Source organism: Aulonocara stuartgranti (assembly GCF_965226115.1).
Source record: "Aulonocara stuartgranti genome assembly, chromosome: 10".
In the NCBI taxonomy this organism is placed as follows: Eukaryota; Metazoa; Chordata; class Actinopteri; order Cichliformes; family Cichlidae; genus Aulonocara; species Aulonocara stuartgranti.
The window spans coordinates 21,419,883-21,443,072 of NC_138946.1; the positions used below are offsets into that span (position 1 = coordinate 21,419,883).

At 39.8% G+C, this 23,190-nt stretch overlaps 1 protein-coding gene across 6 annotated transcripts in view; it reads left to right on the plus strand.

Moving 5' to 3' along the window:
• Nucleotides 1–23,190, plus strand: part of sptbn2 (spectrin, beta, non-erythrocytic 2) — a 48,361-nt gene that overhangs the window by 17,799 nt on the left and 7,372 nt on the right. For 4 of the 6 annotated variants that reach the window (XM_082550167.1, XM_082550169.1, XM_082550171.1 and 1 more), the window contains exons 3-23: nucleotides 14,030–14,181; nucleotides 14,427–14,600; nucleotides 14,898–14,989; nucleotides 15,079–15,159; nucleotides 16,184–16,299; nucleotides 16,624–16,736; nucleotides 16,834–17,021; nucleotides 17,129–17,246; nucleotides 17,348–17,506; nucleotides 17,607–17,909; nucleotides 19,019–19,172; nucleotides 19,289–19,683; nucleotides 19,768–20,031; nucleotides 20,114–20,325; nucleotides 20,630–20,767; nucleotides 20,875–21,094; nucleotides 21,242–21,778; nucleotides 22,050–22,252; nucleotides 22,362–22,452; nucleotides 22,550–22,696; nucleotides 22,862–23,125. In XM_082550167.1, the coding sequence (XP_082406293.1) occupies nucleotides 14,030–14,181; nucleotides 14,427–14,600; nucleotides 14,898–14,989; nucleotides 15,079–15,159; nucleotides 16,184–16,299; nucleotides 16,624–16,736; nucleotides 16,834–17,021; nucleotides 17,129–17,246; nucleotides 17,348–17,506; nucleotides 17,607–17,909; nucleotides 19,019–19,172; nucleotides 19,289–19,683; nucleotides 19,768–20,031; nucleotides 20,114–20,325; nucleotides 20,630–20,767; nucleotides 20,875–21,094; nucleotides 21,242–21,778; nucleotides 22,050–22,252; nucleotides 22,362–22,452; nucleotides 22,550–22,696; nucleotides 22,862–23,125 (4,121 nt within the window). Of the gene's footprint in view, nucleotides 1–1,229; nucleotides 1,947–14,029; nucleotides 14,182–14,426; nucleotides 14,601–14,897; nucleotides 14,990–15,078; nucleotides 15,160–16,183; nucleotides 16,300–16,623; nucleotides 16,737–16,833; nucleotides 17,022–17,128; nucleotides 17,247–17,347; nucleotides 17,507–17,606; nucleotides 17,910–19,018; nucleotides 19,173–19,288; nucleotides 19,684–19,767; nucleotides 20,032–20,113; nucleotides 20,326–20,629; nucleotides 20,768–20,874; nucleotides 21,095–21,241; nucleotides 21,779–22,049; nucleotides 22,253–22,361; nucleotides 22,453–22,549; nucleotides 22,697–22,861; nucleotides 23,126–23,190 lie in introns of those variants that run through there. The other 2 variants (XM_082550170.1, XM_082550172.1) reach the window with 2 other exon arrangements.

A 23,190-nucleotide genomic window follows, 5' to 3' on the forward strand; every position in this document is an offset into this window, starting at 1 on the left:
GGCTAATTAACCACACAAGCTCATTATTCATTGTCACTGCCTGTAGTTTGTTGAGTGTGGAATTTCTCCCAGATGTCATTTAGACAGTTTTCATGTTTCACAAAAGTAACTCTAATCTTGTTTCTTAATTTGTTCATTCGTGGGTTGCATAGCGAGGTAATGCTCACATTTATCTGGTTTTTATTTTTGATGTGATTGCGATGTTTAAAATATGTCCAATGGGATTTTAAGTGGGATAGCTTTGGTGCACTATTTTTCTCACTACATTTGATTGTAGCATAGTCGCTGTTCCTCAAGAGGAAGTGTGTCCTCTTTGGATCTCATTAGTCCAGTCCCCCCTCCATAAACACCCAGTTACAGAAAGCCTGGGGCATTTGGTCCTCTAATGAGAACAATCCAGATGCTGCCAGCTCATCAGGACAAACACAGACCAGACCACAATGATCCCCCCTGACCAGACTAAAAGAGCCTGAAAGAATATGACCTTTGTCCTCACTGTGTTTATAGTTTTGTGTTATTTTTGAGCTGGCGTTTATTAAATATACATTACATTTTAAAGGTGAAGTTTCCATTCAATGCTATTTACTGTTAAGAATTTATATTTATAATCTCCTGTTAATGTATACTCTTTGTTAACAGTGAACTTACTCTGTATTACACAGATTAAACTCTTTAATGGAAATAATGGCAAGTATGTATTCAGCAACTATACAATGGTGAGAATCAGTTCTTAACTGCTTGAAAACGCCTAAATTGATTATAATGAAATTAATTTAATGATTTTCTTGAAGAGCTGCCAGGAATCATTTTAGTACTTGGTTCTAAACTAGTAAGAAGTCAGATCTGCTTAAACCATTTAGTTTTTAAGAGTTAACAACTCACTTCCACCCCCTCTGCCTCATGAAGTAACACGCAAGTTGACAGATTTTGAATCTTGTTATGGCAGGAAACACTTGCTGCCTTTCTGAGACTTTCTCAGCAGCTTCCTTCCTGTCTTAACGCCCTTCTCATAACGCAGCCCCCACATACAGTAAAGGAAAGATTAAACGTTGTCTTACAAAATAACATACGATCATGTAAAATGATGAGGACTTTTGTGACGCACCTTTCAGGCAAGCCACACCCCGGTGCTCTCTGGAATTAAGGTGGAGTTAGATAATCCACCTAGGGCTACACTGAGCAGAGGACTTTAATGGTTTAGTCCGCCTTCACACCTCCTCCCTCGCTTCCACCATGTTCTATCTATGTGCTCCTCCTTCAAACACACCTTATGCAAATGGCACAATTTTTAGAGAGCCCAGCAGGCTTTGTTTACACAGCTATCCGACTATGGCCGGTTAGCTTGCCTGCAGCTCCTGTGTTCTGCTCCAGCAAATGCACAGAGGTTGAAGGGAAGGAATACCCAGGGTTTTTTTTGTTCTCTCACTAGAACCACAAGGGAGTGTAACTTTGCTCAGAGGCCAGAGGGGTGGTGAAATGAATGAAACAAGAGAACTTTTTGCTCCTCAGTTTTGGTTAAATGATTCTTTGAAAAAATCCCCCACCGTTGCACTCACTCTGCGTGTCATTGGACAAGGTGGACCTTACGGTGGATGAAGAGAAGAAAAGGCGGCAACATTTCTCAGCTTGTGTTGTGGGAATAAAAGAGGAGGATATACCAAGGCTTTTGTGGTACACTAAAAGTATCTTTTGGATAACCTTTTCAAGGATTTGATCTTGGTTTGTTTTTCTTTTAAAAGTCGCAAAGTTTGCTTCTGTTGTGCTATGTGGGAGAATACCCATTCATTCTGTGCCTGAGAGGAATATTTTACAAAGACGGCTTGAGGACGAAAAAAAAAACATGGAGTGGGACCACAGGGAAAGAGATTCCTGCTTGTCCCCAGCAGCTTTTGTTAATCAGGTGCAATACTCTAACATCCTCGAAGGAAGATTTAAACAGTTGCAAGGTAAGAGTTAGATCTCATACCACACGTTTCTATGATGTTGTTATTTTTTTAATTTTTAAACATTTTTTTTAACTGAGCTGATACCTTGATAACTTGATAACCTTGATAACTCTGCCGTATAACTCTGTGCTGCTTATGAAAACCGTTTTTAATGTTACTAATGTTGATAAAGCAGTTGTAGAGCCAGCAGCAAACACGTATTCTGTTGTTTGTTGAAACAGGAAATATTGAGTAGAAATCTACTACTTGGCATGCAGTAGTTGTGGGTGCAGGTGCTTCGAGTTGTAACTAAGGCCGCAAAAGACTTTATTTTTTCCCCTGGATGAGGTAATTATCAGCATGAGGTTGAAATAATTCTTCTTACTTATGAACCTTTTCTGAGCTAGGAGAGAAATGAGGAAGAGATACAGTAGGCTCTCGGCTCATATCTAAAGCAGGCAGTCAGTCTGGTACCTGATCACTGCGCCACCTGTCCGTTCTTATCTTATTACAATACACAGCTCTGTTACTCACTGAAGCCTGCCAAGTCTATGAGATCTAGCTTATAGAAATCAGAGGCCATGGGAAAAGAATCTTAGGCTGAAACTTACAGGGTTCCCTTAAAATTAATCTCTTAACTACACTAATCCAATTACTTTCTTAACTAATGTCTGTAAAAGCTTGTGCTAAATAGCAGTTAATATGTTTACCTGAAAACAGTTTTTAAAGTGTGGAGGTTTACAGTATTTGAAAGTGTGTAGTGTGAGGGACACTGGCCTGCCATTTGTGTGCATGAAGATCAGTCTATTCCTGGTTGCCATCTGGGATGGAGAACTGCCTTCAAGTTTACTTGAAGGGCAGGTCTACTTTCTACTTTCTTTGCAGGTTTGACATTCTTGTTGCACACCAACACGTTGGCCAATATCTACATTATCGCAAGATTATCGCGGAAATAGACACGGTTTCTGTTGAAAGAAGGTTTATTTCTTATCTGTGAAGTAATGTTTACATCTTAACTCAAAACACCACTAGTTTTCACTGGAGATAAGAGCCACATAACAAATGGTATCACTTTCCTTAAGAATATATAAACGTTGCTGCATTTTCTTAAACTGATCTTGCACCCACATTCACCGGTAAGCTAGGGGTACATTCCAGCATGTTTTTCTTCAACTTCAGCCTGTAACTCACAGGCAAATGTATGGGTTCAGAGATTAGTCATCAAGCTAGTAGCAATGATTCCCTATTACAAAGATACTTTCTGTCTAATGTGTTGGAGAGATGACTATGAGCTACACATGATCTACCTCTACTTTGATAGACGTGTTTGTGCGTAGATGTGTTTTGGGTAAAGTTTGTCATAAATGCAATGATACACATGTATCTAAATGCACAGCACATCTTGTCAACACCCACTTGCATTTCCAGTTTGACTACCCTTGCGGCTCATTCTTTGTGTCACTCCCTCATGTTGAATCATGAGAGCTGGTGTAATTGAAGGATATGGTGTGCACTCACATAGTTTTGTCATAGCACCAATTTGCAAAAAGGTTTTGCATTGCATCATTTACATTTTATTAGAAATATTTGCCATTCATTTGCAATTTTCATTTTTTGCAAGATTAAATTAGCGCTTTGTCATTTTAAACACAAACGTCATCTCTGTTGTGCAATATGCTACAGTTACTTTAGAAATCTTAACACAGACAAGGGCAAATATTTTATCGGGCCCAGTACCAGTCCAACAAGAAGTCATGTTTAGGATCTTCTGGCTGTTGTGTAAGTGATGGCTAAATGGTAAAAGTTAAACTGAATAACTATATTACAGTGGTCAAAGCAGACATGTTTAATGAAAAACCAGGCCTAGTGGTTTACGCCATTTCTGTCAGTAGTCTCTGTTACAGGTTGGAGGGAAGTTTTTTTTCCTGTTGCCCAGATCACACTGTGTATTATATTCCTTTTGTGTGTAAAGTACATTGGAGGAAATCTATACCAAAGTTCAGCCTTTTACTTCAGGCAAGAGCCAAGATGAATATTTTTTCATTCACTATCCCAATTCATCAGTAATTAGGGTAAGAGTTATAATTTGTCAAACAGCCATACTTGGCATTGTTTCATCAGTTTTGGTTTGTTGTTTTAGTGACAGCATTCATTCATTTCATTTTGTTTTTACGTCAGTGTTACCCCTGGCTTCATTCTGATAGCCACAAAAGTCACATTGTCTGCATGCTTTAGTATATCAGTATGTGGCAATCTTGTGTCTATCTCTGAACTGTATGCCCCTGTTTAATGTGGCTGCATGCCGTCGTAACTTGTGCTTGTATTGAACGTGATATACAAGTGTTACCAAGTTCAGCCAAGTAAGACTGCTTTTAGAGAAGGGATCAGGGTGCCCAGTCAGACTGAAACTAACAGGTTCAGATGCTGTGAGGTTAATGGAAATGTGTAAAAGGGCATTTAGACAACAGAGTGTTGGTCCAAAGGGTCACTTTCTTAGCCACTGTGGACTTTGGCAGTACTGTCACTCAGCAGGCCTTAGCAGCATGGCATTGTTCAAACAGAAAGTACTTTTCTCTAAAGCCTTCAAATAGACAAAGTGACGAGGTGTCCATATATACTTTGCAGCATAGGCTATTTTGAACTGAACCCACAGATTTCTCACTGTAGTGTGTAATAATTGATTCTCAGCCTGATATGTATTTCCTGTACTAATTTAGTTCATATAATCTGTTGACTCTCCATAAAGAAGTGGCTAATGTTGTTGTGTTTATCTACTTTTTCTGCATAATTAAAAAAATGAATTAATACTGGGGGACATCAGTGGTGCATTTTGCTCAAATATCAAATCTAGCAAGACACTTTTGAATGTTTGTAACCTGATATTTCTAAAAGTCTCAGTGAAAGCTCAGTGACTTGTGGCCTTTGGCTGTAACTGAGAGTCACATCAGCAAGGGTGAAGATTTAACATAGGTGCAGACATGCACAATAACTTTCTTTGTTTGTAAAGTGCAGAAAGAAAGAGGTCATTAGACAACAATGGTATAATGAATGTTGTCCTATTTACATGTTACATGCCACATGGGTCCAGAAGTTATCGTTAAGGGATGCTTATTTATGTTTCTTTTCTCATGGGATTGGCCTTGCCCAGTCTAGATTTCTCCCATCTTCCTTTATTATCACGTGCAGCTGAAAGTTCCACAAAGAAATGTGACTGAAGGAGGGTATCACTTCCATCAGTACGATTTAAAAAGGAGAGGAGGTCTCTCTGTCATACCCTCCCTGTCAGTTGTAATAACAAACCCGTTAAAGTTGGGCAAGCTTCTAAAGTTGCAACCTCAAGCTGCTAAAAGTGCAAGAATAACTCATGCCACATGTGGCAAGGCGGCGGTTTTACTACAGCCCTAGTTTCAAAGTTATAAGTGAAGGAAGGGAAGTTCCGCTTTTATAGGGAGAAGAATGTGAAAGCATGCGCATCTGTGTTTCACTCACTTGCACAGACAAGACATTTCTATTTCACACAAAAATGCAAAGAATGAAATCAAACCAGAATATAAAAATGGCACTGAATAAACACAAACAGTGGCAGGGTACTATAACACTGTAGATATTTACAACACAAATTGTTGACTTCCAAGTAGATAGATATTTTAAGTTGAAGAAGCAGTGGTGAAATGACGGGTAGAAACACATTTCACTTACAGTGGAAAAATGATTAGCGTGGGACTGAGAAAGATTTCTGCCAATGTGGCGTTAATTTTTAGCTTGGTGGCTCCAGGTAATGAGTACATCATGTGTTGTTTTCCCCGTACTGGTAGAAAAATATTTACAAACACCAACATCTCCCACAACTTCTGTAAAACGATTGCATTGCTCATGGCACCCCACACCATAGTTAGTGTTGATTGAAACCACCCACTGGTGTCAGTGCAGAATGGTAACCACTAACCACAAAGATTACAAGCTGCTTTTGTCTGTGGGAGTTTTTTCTCTCTAATGAGTGCCTTGGGTCTACTCTGTAATTTCAGATAGCCAACAGTTCAAGCCAATCACTGACTATAGATTTCTGAGCTTCATGGCGCTTCCAGATTAGTTCCAAATGACCCGTGTAGTGCTGTAGTGTGATTGTTGTGTGTGTGTTTTAGAATTTTCAGTGGTAAAACCTGCAATTTTATGATTTTATTTGCAGCAACCAACAATATTTTGTCCTTAGATGGTTGTCACCATTCGACACAGAATGTGAAATATCTTGCTGTTTTATGTACATAATGGATTCAGCACAAAGTTATCTATCCATCCACCCACCCACCCATCCATACATTTATTTTTCTTAACTGCTTATCCAGTTCAGGGTTGTGATCGAGCCAATAACTATCCCAGGTGTCATTTGGTTAGAGGCCGGGTATATCCTGGGCAGGTCGCCAGTCTATCACAAGGCCAAAACACAGACAACCATTCACTCTCACATTCACACCTGCAGGCAGCTTAGAATCACTAATTAACCTAACATCAGCAACTCTGCCTTTAGACTGTGGAAGGAAGCCAGAGTACCTAGAGAGAACTCACACAGGCACATGGAGAACATGTAAACTCCACATAGAAGGTGGGGCAACAGTGCTAACCACCCTGCTCTCCTGAGAAGCTGCCATGTTATACATTCATGCAGAATTACTTAAATATGCAGTATGTTATAAAGGCAGATATCAAGTATAAAACTTGACATGCATCCATAAATAAATGTATGCATATTGTAGTAATATGCATTTATACATACCCAACAATCCTGATGTAGTATAGTGTTGATTTTTCATTTACTCTACATATACAGTTTCAATTGAGTTTTATTTATAGAGCACAAACACATACTTCAAAACGCTTTATACTATAAGGTAGAGCTGGGCGATATAAGATTTTTTCATATCACGATATGTTTTTTGTTTTTTTTTTTTCATTTCAGGCGATAACGATATATATCATGATATAAGCCAAATAACTATATTTGTAAGATTTAAATGTGCCGTTGCTCACAAGTAAAATGTGAAATAATCAGCAGCTTGTTTTGATTTAAATATTTATTTCCCATAATAAGTTCAACAGGGTAGATGTACTTAAGGAACATGAGACTTTTTCAGATAAATAAAGGCAAATATTGCAAACTACACAAAAGGCAGCCGCTAAAGCGTTTAAGTTTCAAAATAGAACAAAAAACACAGACTACTAAATTGTCAATTCCACTTAGAAACAAAATATTAATTCTAAAAATAAATCTTAGTTTGTTTTACAGAAGAACAGACAAAACTGACTAACTTTTGTCAATATCAAATAAACTGAGAACTAAAAGGAAATTCTCAATCTCTCCTTGTTGTATAGCTTAGCTTTTCAAACAGTTTTAACAGTTACTTTAGTCTGACAAAAGCCGCTGTGATTGGTTCAGCTCTGCGCTACTTAATTTGGATTGGCTGTTCTTTTTTTTTTTCTTTTTTTTTAAGAGGACAAGAGCGGTGAGGTCTATCGCAATAGTTAAATTTTTCTATCGAGAAAAAGTTATTCAGATCGTTCGTTATCGTTCTATCGCCCAGCTCTACTATAAGGTAAAGAGCCTACAATAATAGAGTGAAACCCAGCAATCACACGGCCCCCTATGAACAAGTACTTGGCAACAGTGTGAAGGAAAAACTCTCTTTCAACAGGAAGGAAGCTCGAGCATAACCAGGCTCAGGGAGGCTGAGCCTGGTTCAGGGAGGCTGAGCCTGGTTCACAGCTAGTTTGGGGTTGAGGGGAGAAAGACAGGACACACTGTGGAAAAGAAGTTACTAATAACTATTGATTAAATGCAGAGTGGTGTGCAAACACATAGCAAGTACAAAAAGGTGAGTTCAGAAGAAAAATCCTCAGTGCATTATGGGAAGCCCCTAGTAGCCTATTCCTATTGCAGCATAACTAAGGGAGGCTTCAGGATCCCCTGATCCAGTCCTAACTAAATATTTTATCAAAAAAGGAAAGGTTTTAAGCCGAATCTTAAAAGTAGGGAGAGTGTCTGTGTCCTGAATCCAAACTGGGAGCTGGTTCCAAAGAAAAGGGGCCTGAATTTATGAGTAAGTAAAGAAATCGCAACACAATGGCCCAGTGTGTTTGACAGTGGGTGATCCTACTTAGAAAAGGTGAAGAAAATCTGCAGTGTACATTTTTTCCTTTTATCTGAAGTGCTTACTGTGGAAAGTTATTTATGGTTGGCGTCGCTCCTTGTCCAGCGTGCAGAAGTGATGCCACTGGGAGTCCAGAATGCACTGTCATCCAACGCAGTGCATGGATGCAGAATTCATAAGAAACAAAGGATTAGAAGTTGCCCTCTGCCCCCCCTCACTAATGCTTTGTCTTCGTGATGTACAGCACAAACAGACAAGATTTGATGAGCGACGCGGGCAGAAACAGTGCTGGCATTAAGTCCTGTTCCAGTCTCTGTTGTGTATACAGTAACACACACAAACAATTCTGACCTTGACGTGGGCTCGTAAAGGAAATTAATTTTATCAGTGACATTGTCAGCAGTGGATAATAATCTCAAAGTCTTAATCAAAAAGTGATGATTACTGATTTTGTTCAGTTGATTTATTGCCTCGTATTTCAGGGTTATTTTAAATGTTTTGTACATTTTGCTGTATGAATGCTTTTTTGACAGGCCAAGATGGCAACCATCATGATGATCACATGCTGTGCTGCAGCAAACATGTTTTTGAAACGATAGTCCTGTTTTTTGCAAACTGAACACAGTGTGTGTGAGTGTGAAATTTCCAGCCAAACAATATTCTGTCTCAGTTACACTGCACACTGCGGGGTCACAGCAAGTAAAAAAAACATATTTTAATGTACACAGTCATGTGATTTTTTTTTTTCCTGTGATCATTATTTATTACACCTTGATGCAGCAGTGACCACTGAATTAAAAAAGCACATTATATGCTGGCATATTAAAAAACAAAACAAAAAAACCCCCAAAAATAAATAAAAAACCAATAACTTCCTACAAATGATATCCTAAACTTTATATGACCCCATAAACTGCCACTGCTGATAAAGACTGTTGTCTTTATGGTTTTCCTTCTGAGCCTTGGGCCACTAAGTCAGTGTTAGTGTTGTATCTGTCTCCATGTTATCACCAAACATGATCCCGGGCACTATGAGCCACACAGACAGGATTAAGTCTGGCGGCATATTGGTTCGGATTACCTGCAGATAATCATCGTTATCAACAGTGCCCAAGTTCATTTGACAGTGAAATAGAAAAGCAGCAGCAAACTAAACCCCCGAACCTTCAATTGTAAAGAGGGCACTGGCTGAGACAGGCCCTCACCTCCCTCACTCTGACATATACTTAAAGCTTACTACCAGACACGAACATGTTCAAAGTGGCTGGACATGCCCGAATGTGCCTTTGAAACATTTAGCGATGACTTTAACCACAGGTTTTGATCTGTTATTAGTAAACTATAGAGGAAAAACATGACATTTAGAATTTTAATTACTTGTTTTTCTACCTTGCACAAAGAGACTCCAAAAGAGTGAGCAAGAAATGCATGATAGGCAGGATCTTAAATCTACATTTATAATGTTCGTTTTAGTGATACCTAAATACGGGTACATTTTACTCTTATGTCAGACACATGTGCTGTGAAATCATTTAGTGGTAGGGTATCCAGTTTAATATGTTTTTGAATTAAAAATAAATAGTATAGTAGTAGATTGAATCCTCATTTGACATGGGGTATATGCTAGGATTTATATAACATCCAGAGCACTATCTGTCTATTTAGTGCTAATTACAGGTATGTAAACACAAGTAAATCAACGGTGTTATCACAATGAATAGTAGTGTGAGAGCTTTTATTTTAAACTGTGAAGTTTGCGGACTTATTTTAGTGTTTTTATTTGAAGAAGAGAGCTAAGACAATGCAAGACAAACTAGTAATTATCAGACTTGGCTTCTAAAGCCCCAGTTTTCTCACTCTTCTCTCATATTGTCTGTTGTGTAATTCTCTAACAGTGTTTGGAAACCCTGAAGGTGTTTCACATGACGTGAGACATTTGACACTATAAGTAGAGCATAGTTTGAGCTTTCTTTATCTTTTGTCACCATCATGCATCAGTGTTCACACTTTTCAAAATACATAGTGCACCACCAGACTTCCTGTTGTGGAAGCTAAGCAGGTTAGTAAAATGTAAAATTTCAATTAGATGTGAACGAACTAACATTACAGTTGACGTGTCATGCTTTGCACTTGCAAAAGCAACAGCTGCAGTAGTTTTACACTTATCTACCATATCCACCTCTGATGACAGGTTTGTGTTTGACTGCTTTGAATGAGCAAACACGTCAGAGACTGATGTCTGTGTTTGTCTGTCTGGTTTTCTTGTTCGGCAGCATTGTTATTAGGAGTGTAGCACAGGCGAGGTAGGTACTAGCATTTTATGGGGGTTTTTAGGACCCCTGCCCACCAACCCACTGCCTCCTCCTCATTGCTGGGTGCTATGTCACAACATGACCAAGCCTTAAGAGGAATGTAGCCACTTCCACAGCGCTCCTGTGCAACAGAAGTCCTTATTTTCTGGCTTATTAAACAACTTCATACTGATTAGCAATCCTTTAATAACTGAATAATCTGTCATTGTTAGACACGAGAAATATGGGGAAACAAATAAAGGAGGCTTTGTTAGAGTCTATTATTAAAAGGTGTAAGAACCAAAGCCCAAACCACAATCCACTACTAGCTCATCCCATGGCAACATCTAGAGAACTATCCTATACTAAAGCTCTTTGACTGAGTAGCTGCTTGATGACAATGCTATTCCTTGTTTGTCAGCGTATCTCTTAAGTTCCAGTAAAACTGGTAAAAACACACCTATCCTCAGGACTGTTGATAGCTGAAATGGTAGCCTGAGTTCCAGCTATTCACCATATATGCCTGTAGGCCATGGCTGTAGCCGGCCCTGTCGCCTGTTTTGAGTTAACATTTCTTTCTACAACCTGCTTTTTTGTCTTTGTTTGTATAACTCTGTTATTAAAAATTTAACAAGTTTAAAAAAAAGCAAACATTTCACGTCTTATCTAAACTGAATTAGATTCTTCATTCTATCATTCATTCAGTTTTATAGTATCATTAATTGTAAAGATGTTTGTTTGTTTTGGGGGTTTGGGGTTTTTAAAAATCTAAAACTTAAATCTCTAAATTACAAAAGTAAAGACCTTTATTACTTTGGATGGGAAGCATTTTCTTTTCTCTCCATAGGTGTAATATGAGTATTGTGTTGACTTTGTTTCGGCTCTGGCTGGGCAACTCAGGGAAAATCTGAGACTTGTCCTGAAGCTGCTCTGGTGTTGTGCTGTCTGTATGTTTTTGTTCACCGTCATGTTCGTAGGTGGTCGCAGTCTCTGGTTGCATGTATTCTTTAAGGAACCTGTGTGTCTGGGCAGAATGCATTCTCCTCGTAGTTCTGACTAGTCTAAGAATGGTACTAACCATGTAATAAACAGTGCCAGGTGTCTGCACATATTGTCAAGTATCACTATCAGAGTTGCTTTAAATGAAGTTTTGTACATTTTTTTTAACCTTTAAATGGACTCACGCGTCATATCTTTAACTTAAGAGTGAGTTCTGTTTAGCCATTCTAAGACAATGGCCTGATCAATAGAGTACTATTCCTTTACTAGTATTACTCTGACCTAGTACTACTACAGTTCTAGTGGTAGTAGGAACAATCACAGCTTTACAAACTCTTTGGCTTGGTTTTGTCATAACATTCAGTGTGTTGATTTATTTAATTTCTGCTGACTTCCTATATGTATCTTTGTATCTGTTAACTGAAATGTTTTTTGTGCATCCAGTGAACACAGTCAGATGGCAATCTGTACCAAGGTTTCTGCATTATAATTTTGAGTATTAACTCAGTGGTTTATTTATTTGGTACTCTAGTGACTCTATGCACATGTTCTCAGTAATTGCTGCCCCACCCAACAGGGTATAACATTATCAGTAAATAATACTTTATAGTTGTATGTAAATTTAACTTCCTTTCATCTTCCTGTGTGGTTTTGTGTGAAATTCTGACATGATAAGTGCTTGTTGTTATTTGGAAATGTTCGTTGAGACACTCAGTTCAGTGCTGTTTCAGTAAAACAATCTAAGTGAATGTATTCAAAACATAAATACGTTAATCAGTTAATTAAAAATGTATAAAAACTGGAGTGGCTGTTTAGCTCACTAGGTTGAGCATGCAGTCCATACGCCATAAGGCTGATGCAGAGTCTTTTCTAGGCTCTCTTGGTGATGTTTTTTTGGCAGTGTGATCAGTCCTTGAGATTTCATTTCAAGGTTGTGAAATGGCTAGAAAGACATTGTAACATGAGTCTCAGTGGGCAGAATGAGACTCGACAAGTTTGTCCTTCTGTAGTTGGCAGTCTGGCAAGTCAGATGCTCATGGGATTTATATACATCATTGATACCATGTTAATATAATATTAACAAACACCACATGGGCCTGGTTGCGAGAGGTCATGCTTAATGAAAGGTTTATTTAAATGAAAATACTTATAAATGGACAATTAATTACAGATTACTTGAAGTTTGCTGTGCGCGCAACATTACAAGAAACAAAGAGCGCTGTCTGCAGTGTGGATGAAGCACCTTCAGTCTGAAATAATTATACCACTGATTTGATGTTCCACCCATGGAGACGTGCATGAGATTTCAAAATGTTCTGCTTTTTGAGTTTACTGTTAATGCAAGTTGATTACGCAACAGCAGTCTTTGGTTACTGCAGCTTGTTCAGCTTAGATTGTTCACTGATTCCAGAGTAGCTTAGGATCCATCTAATAATCAGAAATACAAATGACTAAACCTTGAAGTGACTCAGTAATCCTTCCACTACTTTCTTTTATTGTATTTTGGTCAATTTCAGTAAATGTCGTGCAAACAATTGGTTATGAAGTCAGCTTAATATGTATTTATATGTTTTTTTTAGTCCACTAAAGTTACCATAGGGATGCTGACCTCTAATCTCACGGATCACTGTTAAGCTTATTCACTGCAGCCTCTCACTCCTGCATGAACTGACTAGGTATCGGACAGGTCTTTGAGTGGGCAGTCTCAGCTTTGCATAATGTTTCATTAGAGCAATAAAGTAGTTTGCATTGCCAGGCCTTACCTCCTGCTTGGGGAGTTTTGGCAAATGAACAAGTGTTGATGTTTTCAAAATGCAAATTCAGCGTATGCAGCAACTAATACGGTCTCTTAAACAAACAGTGCTCCTGAACAGCACCACATGCAACGCCTTTGAGATTTTTTTTAACTAACTAATTAACTACTAACTTATGAAAAAACTGATTGACCTCACTAGCGAGAGGGCGCAAGATTGCAATGGAGAGTTTCTTAAATTTGACTCATTAGATTTGAGTTGCACTTCTGCCCTGTTTTATGTCTAATTTTAAGTTGTTCTTGCATTAGGTGCAGTGCTGTAAGTACAGTGCTAGAATAGTGTTTTGAAAAGGCAGGGAGACCTTGTATCCTAGAAATGAGGTCACCTTGTTAGGTGGTGGAGCAGGATTAGCTTCTTACTCCCCCGGTCCATATGTCTCAGCTGCTGTTACAGCTTAATTTATTGTGATTCCTTTTTTCAGCCCTGCTCTTTCAAAGGAACAATAAAAAGTACTCACTAAATGCCATTACTTCATGCTGGTTTTGCACAGTCTTGTTTCTAAACTGACGTCTTCAGAGTAATTAGCAATGCACACATTAGCAGAGCTATCGGTAAACTGTGGTTTGTGGGGGGAGCACCTCTCACTAAGCTGTCACTAGTGATTCTAAAGACTTAATGGCATAGCTTGTCTGTGAAATGAACTGCACAGGGCAGGGGCTTAAGTCCTTATGACTTACTGTCTCCTGGCTGAGCTCAGATGTGATCAAAACTATAGAAATTTGTTTTGTTTTTCTTTTTTTTACTGTAAATATGCATTTCCTACAGAGTAATGGCACTGAAGACAGTTCGTAGTAAAGTTTATGTTGTTGTAATGTGTAAAGGCTTTAACCCCCCTCTCTTTCTTTCATCCTTTGCAGATGAACGTGAAGCAGTACAGAAGAAAACCTTTACCAAATGGGTAAATTCTCACTTAGGCCGAGTGACCTGTCGCATTGGTGACTTGTACACCGACCTACGGGATGGGCGCATGCTAATCCGCCTTCTGGAAGTGCTCTCAGGAGAACAGCTGGTTAGTATCACAGAGGAACTAATGCTTTATGTCCCAATCCTGACCCATACCCTCAGGATGACCCTCACAAGTCAGGAGGAAGGAGAAATCATGTGCTTCATTTCTTGTTTTTTGTTTTTTAAAAAAATATGTGATTTACTTCTTTTGCTTCTACTTGCTTTTCTTTTTTTAAACTCCTGCCAAGCCCTGTCTTCTTCAACAATGTCAACCTATGTCAACTTGTATTTTTCTGCTGCTTCCCCTAGCCAAAACCTACTAAGGGCCGCATGCGTATCCACTGCCTTGAAAATGTTGACAAAGCCCTACAGTTTCTTAAGGAGCAAAAAGTTCATCTGGAAAATATGGGCTCACATGACATTGTGGATGGGAATCACCGTCTCACCCTGGGTCTCATCTGGACCATCATCCTTCGCTTCCAGGTAATATATAAAGTAGCTGTGATGAGCTCTACAGATTTTCCCTCTCACCTCAGTCACCATGTTGCTGAACTTGGGCTTTGGGATGTCAGGTCTCTGGATTTAGCCATGCCCAGAAAAACTGAATTATTAAAAGTTAACATAATTTTAAAAAGTAATTCTTTATGCCATTATTGTAGTTATGAACTTACTGTTGTTACTTGACTTCCTTAAATGTTATACACCCCACTACTGCAATAACATTTGAAGGTCAGTTATTATTGAAGCTCCAACCTGACTGGATGTGTACCATACTTACAGATTCAAGACATCAGTGTGGAAACTGAGGACAATAAGGAGAAGAAATCAGCTAAAGATGCGCTGCTGCTTTGGTGCCAAATGAAAACTGCTGGGTAAGAAAGGAGCAGTAAAAGAGAACCAGAAGGGTTGAATTTTTCTTTGTTGAGCTAATGATTAATGAATTCTTATCTGCCCTTTTCAGATACCCAAATGTGAATATACACAACTTCACTACCAGTTGGAGAGATGGTCTAGCGTTCAATGCCATCGTGCACAAACACAGGTCATTGACTTCTTCATGTATTCCACATCACTGATAACAGCTACAGTAAAAGCTGCCCTTTTTAAGCATTTACTTATTCAGTGTAATTGCAGTTTTTGTTTCTTACTGTAAGGTTGTTTTAGATAACTTAGTCATCCTCCAAATCAAAAGGGAGTGTTGTATTTTAATGGTTTTCATTCCCTTCGTAATGAGGAGCACCTGTCGCAGAACCATTTCCCATCTCTGGGGTGTTTTTATCCCCTTTTCTATTTAGGTCTCCACTTGCTCCTCCCATTCTTTAGTCTGCAGTATGCCTGAAAGGATGAAAATAAATAGGGAATAAGATGACCTAGATCACAGAAATGATAACCCACTTATTTTCTATTAAGAGCCATCCTTGATACCCCAGTTGCACACTCTGCTGGTAACTCATGAATAGCTAACATTTAAATGGAGCTGTAAAGTAGAAGCCAAAGGTGTAGCCTAAACACATATGACTCAAACAGAGGAGAGCATATTGTTCCTTACAATGACTGCATACTGTGAGGGTGATAAGGGTGATACTTGATAGATGAAAGCCAACATGGCTTTCAGAGCAGTTAGTGAGCCGTAGGGTAGTTACGCAAACCACTGAGCTGTCTGTCGTTTACATTATCATGCAAGAAATTACATTATGCTCAGTCCTTTTTGTCCTCATTTTATTTTTTGTGAATGCATTCATGCTATAATATCCTATAGGTTTTAATAAAATATACTCACCCGAACGCCTTTCATACTTTTCTACCACCAACCAGCAACTGTAAATGAAAGCATCATTCAGGCATTAGTTTGCAGGTGTGGTTTTCATCCATGATCAGAAGCCTTTTTTCATGCAGATGACTTCATCCAGTTCTAGAGGAACATTTTATGCACCTTGGATTGAAAACATTTTCTTCTGTACTACAACAAGTTGCAATAAGTCAGCCGATATTCGTATTTGCTTGCACCTTGCACTCTTCTGTAACCCCTTCTCATTAAAGTCACAATTTTTTCCAATCCTCTGCAGACCCGACCTGATTGAGTTTGACAACCTGAAGAGGTCCAACGCTCACTACAATCTCCAAAATGCTTTCAATGTGGCTGAGAAGGAACTGGGGCTTACCAAGCTGCTGGACCCAGAAGGTGAGTGTTTAAAGCCTCAACAACAACAAAAGCGCTCTTGTAAGTCACATTGATGGCCTGATCTGTCTGCTAAGGCACTAAGCTGTTGCCTGAAACAGATTGGCGAGAGTTTGGCTATAGAGGATTACTGCAATAAATTTTAGATTAGGCAACACTGCATCACTGTAGCAAGTCAGCTATAGTGACATAACAAAAAGCATGATTAAAGATATAAACACTTTCCCACGTGTTATTCAGAGTGTTTTGATGCAAATATTATAGTATATATAATATAAATACCATGTAAATATTTATATTAACCATATTATTATTATTTTTTTCAAGATGTCAATGTGGATCAGCCTGATGAAAAGTCTATAATTACCTATGTGGCAACTTACTATCATTACTTCTCCAAGATGAAAGCCCTGGCAGTGGAGGGCAAACGAATTGGCAAGGTTAGTTTTGTGTGTATACATTTATGTGAGTGAAAGTGAGTAGATGTACACTGACTTTATGTCCCCAGTTCAAATAATACATTTCTCTGCACTTCAGGTGCTCGACTATGCTATTGAGGCCGACCAGCTGATAGAGAAGTATGAGACCCTGGCCTCTGAGCTGCTGCAGTGGATCGAGCAGACCATAGTGACACTCAATGATCGGCAGCTAGCTAACTCTCTGAGTGCTGTACAGAACCAGCTCCAAGCTTTTAACTCCTACAGGACTGTGGAGAAACCTCCCAAGTGAGTGTCAGCTGGGTTAAGTGAATGAGTCAGTGCTTGGTAATCAATTATAATCCAAAATGGTGACGCTATGCAGTACGTTAACTATCAGTGTCTGATGTCCTCAGATTTACAGAGAAAGGAAACTTGGAGGTTCTTCTTTTTACTATCCAAAGCAAGATGAGAGCAAACAATCAGAAGGTTTACATGCCAAGAGAGGGAAAACTCATTTCTGACATAAATAAGGTATGGCTTGTTCTAGAAAAGGCAAGTACAGCCTTCCAACTCAATGTTCATTTTGTAGATTCTGGATGATACAGGCTTCCTGGCTTATATTTGCATGGCAGGCATGGGAACGACTGGAAAAGGCAGAACATGAACGTGAGCTGGCACTGAGAAATGAGTTGATTCGCCAGGAGAAACTGGAGATGCTCGCTGCTCGCTTTGACCGGAAAGCTGCTATGCGGGAGACATGGCTGAGCGAGAACCAGAGACTGGTGTCTCAGGTAAATTGAAAAAACACAAACAAAATTTGAATTCCTGATTTGAATGCAGTAAATAGATTTACAATAATGCAATCATGTGCTTCTTTTTCTCTGATATTAGGATAATTTTGGAACCGACCTGGGAGCAGTGGAAGCTGCCACTCGTAAACACGAGGCAATTGAGACAGACATTGGAGCATACTGGGAGCGTGTGGCCGCAGTGGAGGCTGTCGCCAAAGAGCTGGAGGCAGAGGGATATCATGATGTGCGGCGCATACTCGCACGAAGGGATAATGTGCTTCGACTCTGGGAATACTTGAAAGAACTTCTGGCTGCACGCAGAGAGCGTCTGAATGCCCACCGTGACCTACAGAGGCTGTTTCAGGAGATGCGTTACATCATGGACTGGATGGCAGATGAGAAGGTAAAGCTACCACAAAGAAACAGAAGCTTACATAAATTTGACTGCGCTTTGTGTTGAATTACTACTTTGATTCCTGCATTCTCTTGAGGTTTTAATTAGCAAAAATGAGTTTCCTAATCCTCAATTAACATAATTGTTTTTCACATATGTCCCTGACAGCTTTAGTGTCAGCACTTTATAGCAGTAATTAGCTTTGTGCAGGCCTAGCCTGATTGGTGTTACCTTTCTTTGCTGGCTTTACTGAGGTCGACTGAGGTAGACTCCAGTGACTAGAATTACGCACCTTTCTTCTGTGTTTTCCAACTTCGTTGTACTATTGTACTAAGAATGACTGCGCAATGGCAATAAAGACTTATCTTAAATGTGCTCACATTTTGATTGGCCAAAGGAAGCGCCAGTAATGCCTGATTACCACTGACACATTTGCCAATATATCAGACCCCTTGTTTGGTTTAAATAGCTGAACAGTGTGAAGTATCATTTATGCTATGTAATTTATACTGTATAATCCAAACTGACTAAAACCTGACTTCCATGAATGGCAGTAGCAATGGGAATAGCAGTTGTGGGAACCATTTTCCTTTTACTGTCTACATATGTGCAGCTAGCTAACGTTACAGCCCAGCTGCTTAGATTCTGTCATGCTGTCACTAGCATCATCTTCTTATCTCTGATAAACAGATGCTTTCTTCTCTAGAGAGATTGTGGTTGGTAAAACGTAAAGTAATTCTAAAATGAAATTACTCACAGGTTTTGCAGATTTAAATGGATAAATCACACTGAAGGCAAGAGATAAAATTTATAGATATAATTTTGGGCTGACCTGACCCTATAAGGATATTATAAGTAACCAATAGAATGGGGTAGTATAAAATCTCAGCTACTTGGATGTGACTTGTCTATAGCTCTGAGTGATGTGTTTGTAACCCAATATGTGAGAAGTCACCAAGCACTAAAGATTTATTAGCATTTTTATATTTAAAAATGACGTTTATGTTGTGGTAAGTTGAAAAACAATCGTTATTTATTGAATATATACTTAGGTAATTGTCGATTTTCACAAGATAAAACTGGGAAATATTCTACTGGACTGTGCTTTCTGTTTTCAGGGTCGTCTGCAGTCTCAGGACAGCGGAAAACATTTGCATGATGTGTTAGACCTACTGCAAAAGCACAATCTGGTAGAGGCTGATATTTCTGCTCAGGCAGAGAGGATCAAGGCAGTGCAAGGAGCTGCAAACCGCTTCACTTCCCATGAGCAGGGTAAGTCTTAAAAAATGGTCTTGCACATTTTGTGTACAGAGTATGCATTTTAGTCTGACCCTTTGTGCACACTGTCTAAATTCTGTGTATTTCTGCCTTTTTTTTTTAATTGTAAGCCTATAAACCTTGTGAGCCTGGACTAGTTAGTGAGAAGGTTGAGCTACTGGGTCAAGCCTATGAAGAACTTGGTCAGCTCGCTGTGAATCGCAGAGAGCGCCTAGAGGACTCACGGCGTCTGTGGCAGTTCCTGTGGGATCTCGGAGAGGAGGCAGCCTGGATCCGAGAGCAGGAACAGATCCTGGCTAGTGGAGACTGTGGCCGTGACCTTACTTCTGCCCTTCACCTACTCAGTAAACATGAGGCTTTCAGGGATGAGATGGCAGCCCGCTATGGCCCCCTGAGTAACAGTATTGCTGCTGGAGAAGATCTGGTTAAAGAAGGGCACTTTGGAGCTTCGGAAGTAACTGAGAGGATTCAAGACATCCATGCACAGTGGGCCCATCTGGAGGAGGTAAATGTTCATCATCAATTCTAAGGTGCTTTCTTCAAATATTGCATTTTTACCCATAATATTCTTATTTTTGATGCTTCTCAGACAACTAAGCAAAGAGAGCAGAGCCTTAAGGAAGCCGTGGCCCTGCATCAGTTTCAGACGGATGCCAATGACATGGAGGCATGGATCATGGAGACACTTAGACAGGTATCCAGTCAGGAGGTGGGCCACGATGAGTTCTCTACCCAAACTCTAGCTCGCAAGCAGAGGGAGATAGAAGAGGAGATCCAGAGTCACCACCCCCTAATTGACTCTCTGCACGAGCAGGTCCAAGCACTGCCACAGGCCTATGTACATTACCCTGAAGTACGTGTGCTTTCTTTTTCATACTTCTTCAATGATTGCATGCTGTTTGTAGTACTAAATTACTGCCTATTGCTGACTGTAGGTGGATGGTCGTCTGCCTGCTATTGAACAACGTTATGAAGAACTGGAGACCCTGTCAGCAGCTCGACGCCAGGCTCTGGAAGGTGCCCTGGCCCTCTACCGCATGTTCAGTGAAGCTGGTGCCTGTCAGCTCTGGGTGGAGGAAAAGGAACAGTGGTTACATGGCATGGAGATCCCTACAAAGCTGGAGGACTTGGAGGTCGTACAGCAAAGGTGAGTCTGTGGGTGAGGGAAGGTTCGAATGCCAAAGATGATGACAGATTAATTATTTTTCTTCAAAATCTTTTCATGTTTGAAAGACTAAGACGGACACTTGTAGTTGTGAAATGACATTACATGTAATCGCGGAAATTAATGTTGATGACATAAAGCAAAGATGAAAATTGTACATTATATTGATCTAAGCTCTAATCTTAAAAATAAACAGTCAGTGTTTTTAAATCTACTATAATGTCTAGAAATGTCTATGATAGATAGAATGAGTGAATTAATCATGGTGTTTCATTTATGGATATAGATTTGAGACACTGGAACCTGAGATGAACAACCTAGGAACCCGTGTCACTGATGTGAACCAGGTGGCAGAGCAGCTGCTGAGCTCAGACAACTGTAACAAAGACCAAATCCACCAGACAGCAGACCAACTAAACAACAGGTCAGAGCTACATTTATGAATTATTGTAACCCTATTTCTGCTGAGGAATGTGTATTATTTAAAAGGCGTGCAGGTAGCATTTTAAGCCTGGTCTGTGTTGTTTCTAGATGGAAGGAGTTTCAGCAACTGGCTGGACAAAAGAAACAAGATCTTGAGTCGGCTCTCAACATCCAGAACTACCAACTCGAGTGTAATGAGATCCAGACTTGGATGAAGGAAAAGACCAAAGTTATTGAATCTACTCAGGGTCTTGGCAATGACTTGGCGGGAGTGATGGCACTACAACGCAAACTCACTGGCATGGAGAGGGACCTTGAGGCTATCCAGGTATGGGAGGTGTAAATGTAATGGGTGGAGGGTGGGACCAGAACACCAGTGAAACAAGGCAAAATGAATATAGTATTATTTAGGGTTTTGTGATGAGGTATTTTAGTATAATATATGCAATTTAAATATTTTTCTTTATCTTTTCAGGGGAAATTAGATGACTTGAGAAATGAGGCAGAAAAGTTGGCCAAGGAACATCCAGATCAAGCAGGAGAGATCCAAGGACGCTTGGGAGAGATTCAAGAGGTGTGGGAGGAACTGAACGCCACCATGAAGCGACGGGAAGAGTCACTGGGGGAAGCTAGCAAGCTACAGGGTTTCCTTAGGGATTTGGATGACTTCCAGTCCTGGCTGTCCCGCACCCAGACAGCCGTGGCTTCAGAGGATATTCCCACTTCTTTGCCTGAGGCTGAGAGTTTGCTAGCCCAGCATGAGAGCATCAAGAACGAGGTGGATAACTATAAGGAGGACTATGAAAAGATGCGTGCGGTTGGTGAGGAGGTCACTCAAGGTCAGACAGATGCCCAGCACATGTTTTTGGCCCAGAGGCTCCAGGCATTGGACACTGGCTGGCATGAGTTGCGGCGCATGTGGGAGAATCGGCACAGCCTGTTGGCCCAAGCCTTCGACTTCCAGACTTTCCTGAGAGATGCAAAGCAGGCAGAGGCATTCCTTAACAGCCAGGTTAGGAAAATACTCTTCGACAAAGAAATAACAATTTTTTTTTATTGGTGCAAAGCAAATAACTGCACGTTTCAGAGAAAATGGATCTGATATTCTATGAAAAATTCTTCTTTACCAGTTCCCACATTTTTAAATGTCTTACTCTGTTGTATAAATAAACAGGAAAAAAGGCCTAAAAAAAAAAGTAAAAATCACTGGAATTCGATAATTACCTATGAAAACTGCATGTGAGACGATGTTTAACATTCCTTTTGTGTCCATCTCTGCGTAGGAGTACGTGCTGTCCCACACAGAGATGCCCACCAGTCTTCAGGCAGCAGAGGAGGCCATTAAGAAGCATGAGGATTTCCTCACCACCACAGAGGCCAGTGAAGAGAAAATAACTGGTGTGGTGGAAGCTGGAAGACGCCTCATTAATGACTCTAATGCAAACTCTGATAAGATCCAGGAAAAGGTTGATTCAATCCAGGAAAGGTTAGAGTAAAAGAAGGAAGAAAAACTGATATTTATATAACTTTTTATTATTTACATTTTTAATTAGATGTTTGAAGGCTAAACATTTTTTCCCGTTTATTTTCTCCAGACATCTTAAGAATAAAGAGGCTGCAAATGAACTGCTGACCAAGCTTAAGGATAACCGGGAACTTCAGCACTTCCTCCAAGATGGACAAGAGGTAAGAATATGGCTTAGTTGAGTACTAATGCAAACTATTGCATCTTGATATTTACATTGAAACTGAAACTTCCATTATGCTGTTGTCTTTTTCATAGCTCACCTTGTGGATAAATGAGAAGATGCTGACGGCTCAGGACATGTCTTATGATGAGGCCAGAAATCTTCACAGCAAGTGGCAGAAACACCAGGCATTCATGGCAGAGCTGGCCTCCAACAAAGACTGGCTCGACAAAATTGATAAGGTGTGGCCAGTTAAATCAGTAAATGTATAATCATAACATCCATGTCATTATAATTTAATTTCTTTATTTAGCTTCCCTTTTGAAAAACTGGAAAATGGCACTGACTTTGACCAAATGGGACATTTAATAACGTTCAAGCTTGTTTTTGTGTCTCATCTCTAACAGGAGGGTCAAGCACTGGTTGCTGAGAAGCCTGAGCTGAAACCTGTTGTCCAGCAGACCCTGGAGGACCTGCAGCGTCAGTGGGAGGAGCTGGAGAGCACAACTCGTACGAAGGCTCAGTGCTTATTTGATGCTAACAGAGCAGAGCTCTTCACACAGAGCTGCTCCGCTCTAGATGTTTGGCTGAAAAACCTTGAAGGTCAGCTGCAAAGTGATGACTATGGAAAAGATCTGACCAGTGTGAACATCCTCCTCAAGAAGCACCAGGTACACTACATAGTACAGAAAAAGCACTTTTAAAATTAGTCTTGCAAATACATTTTTAAAATGGG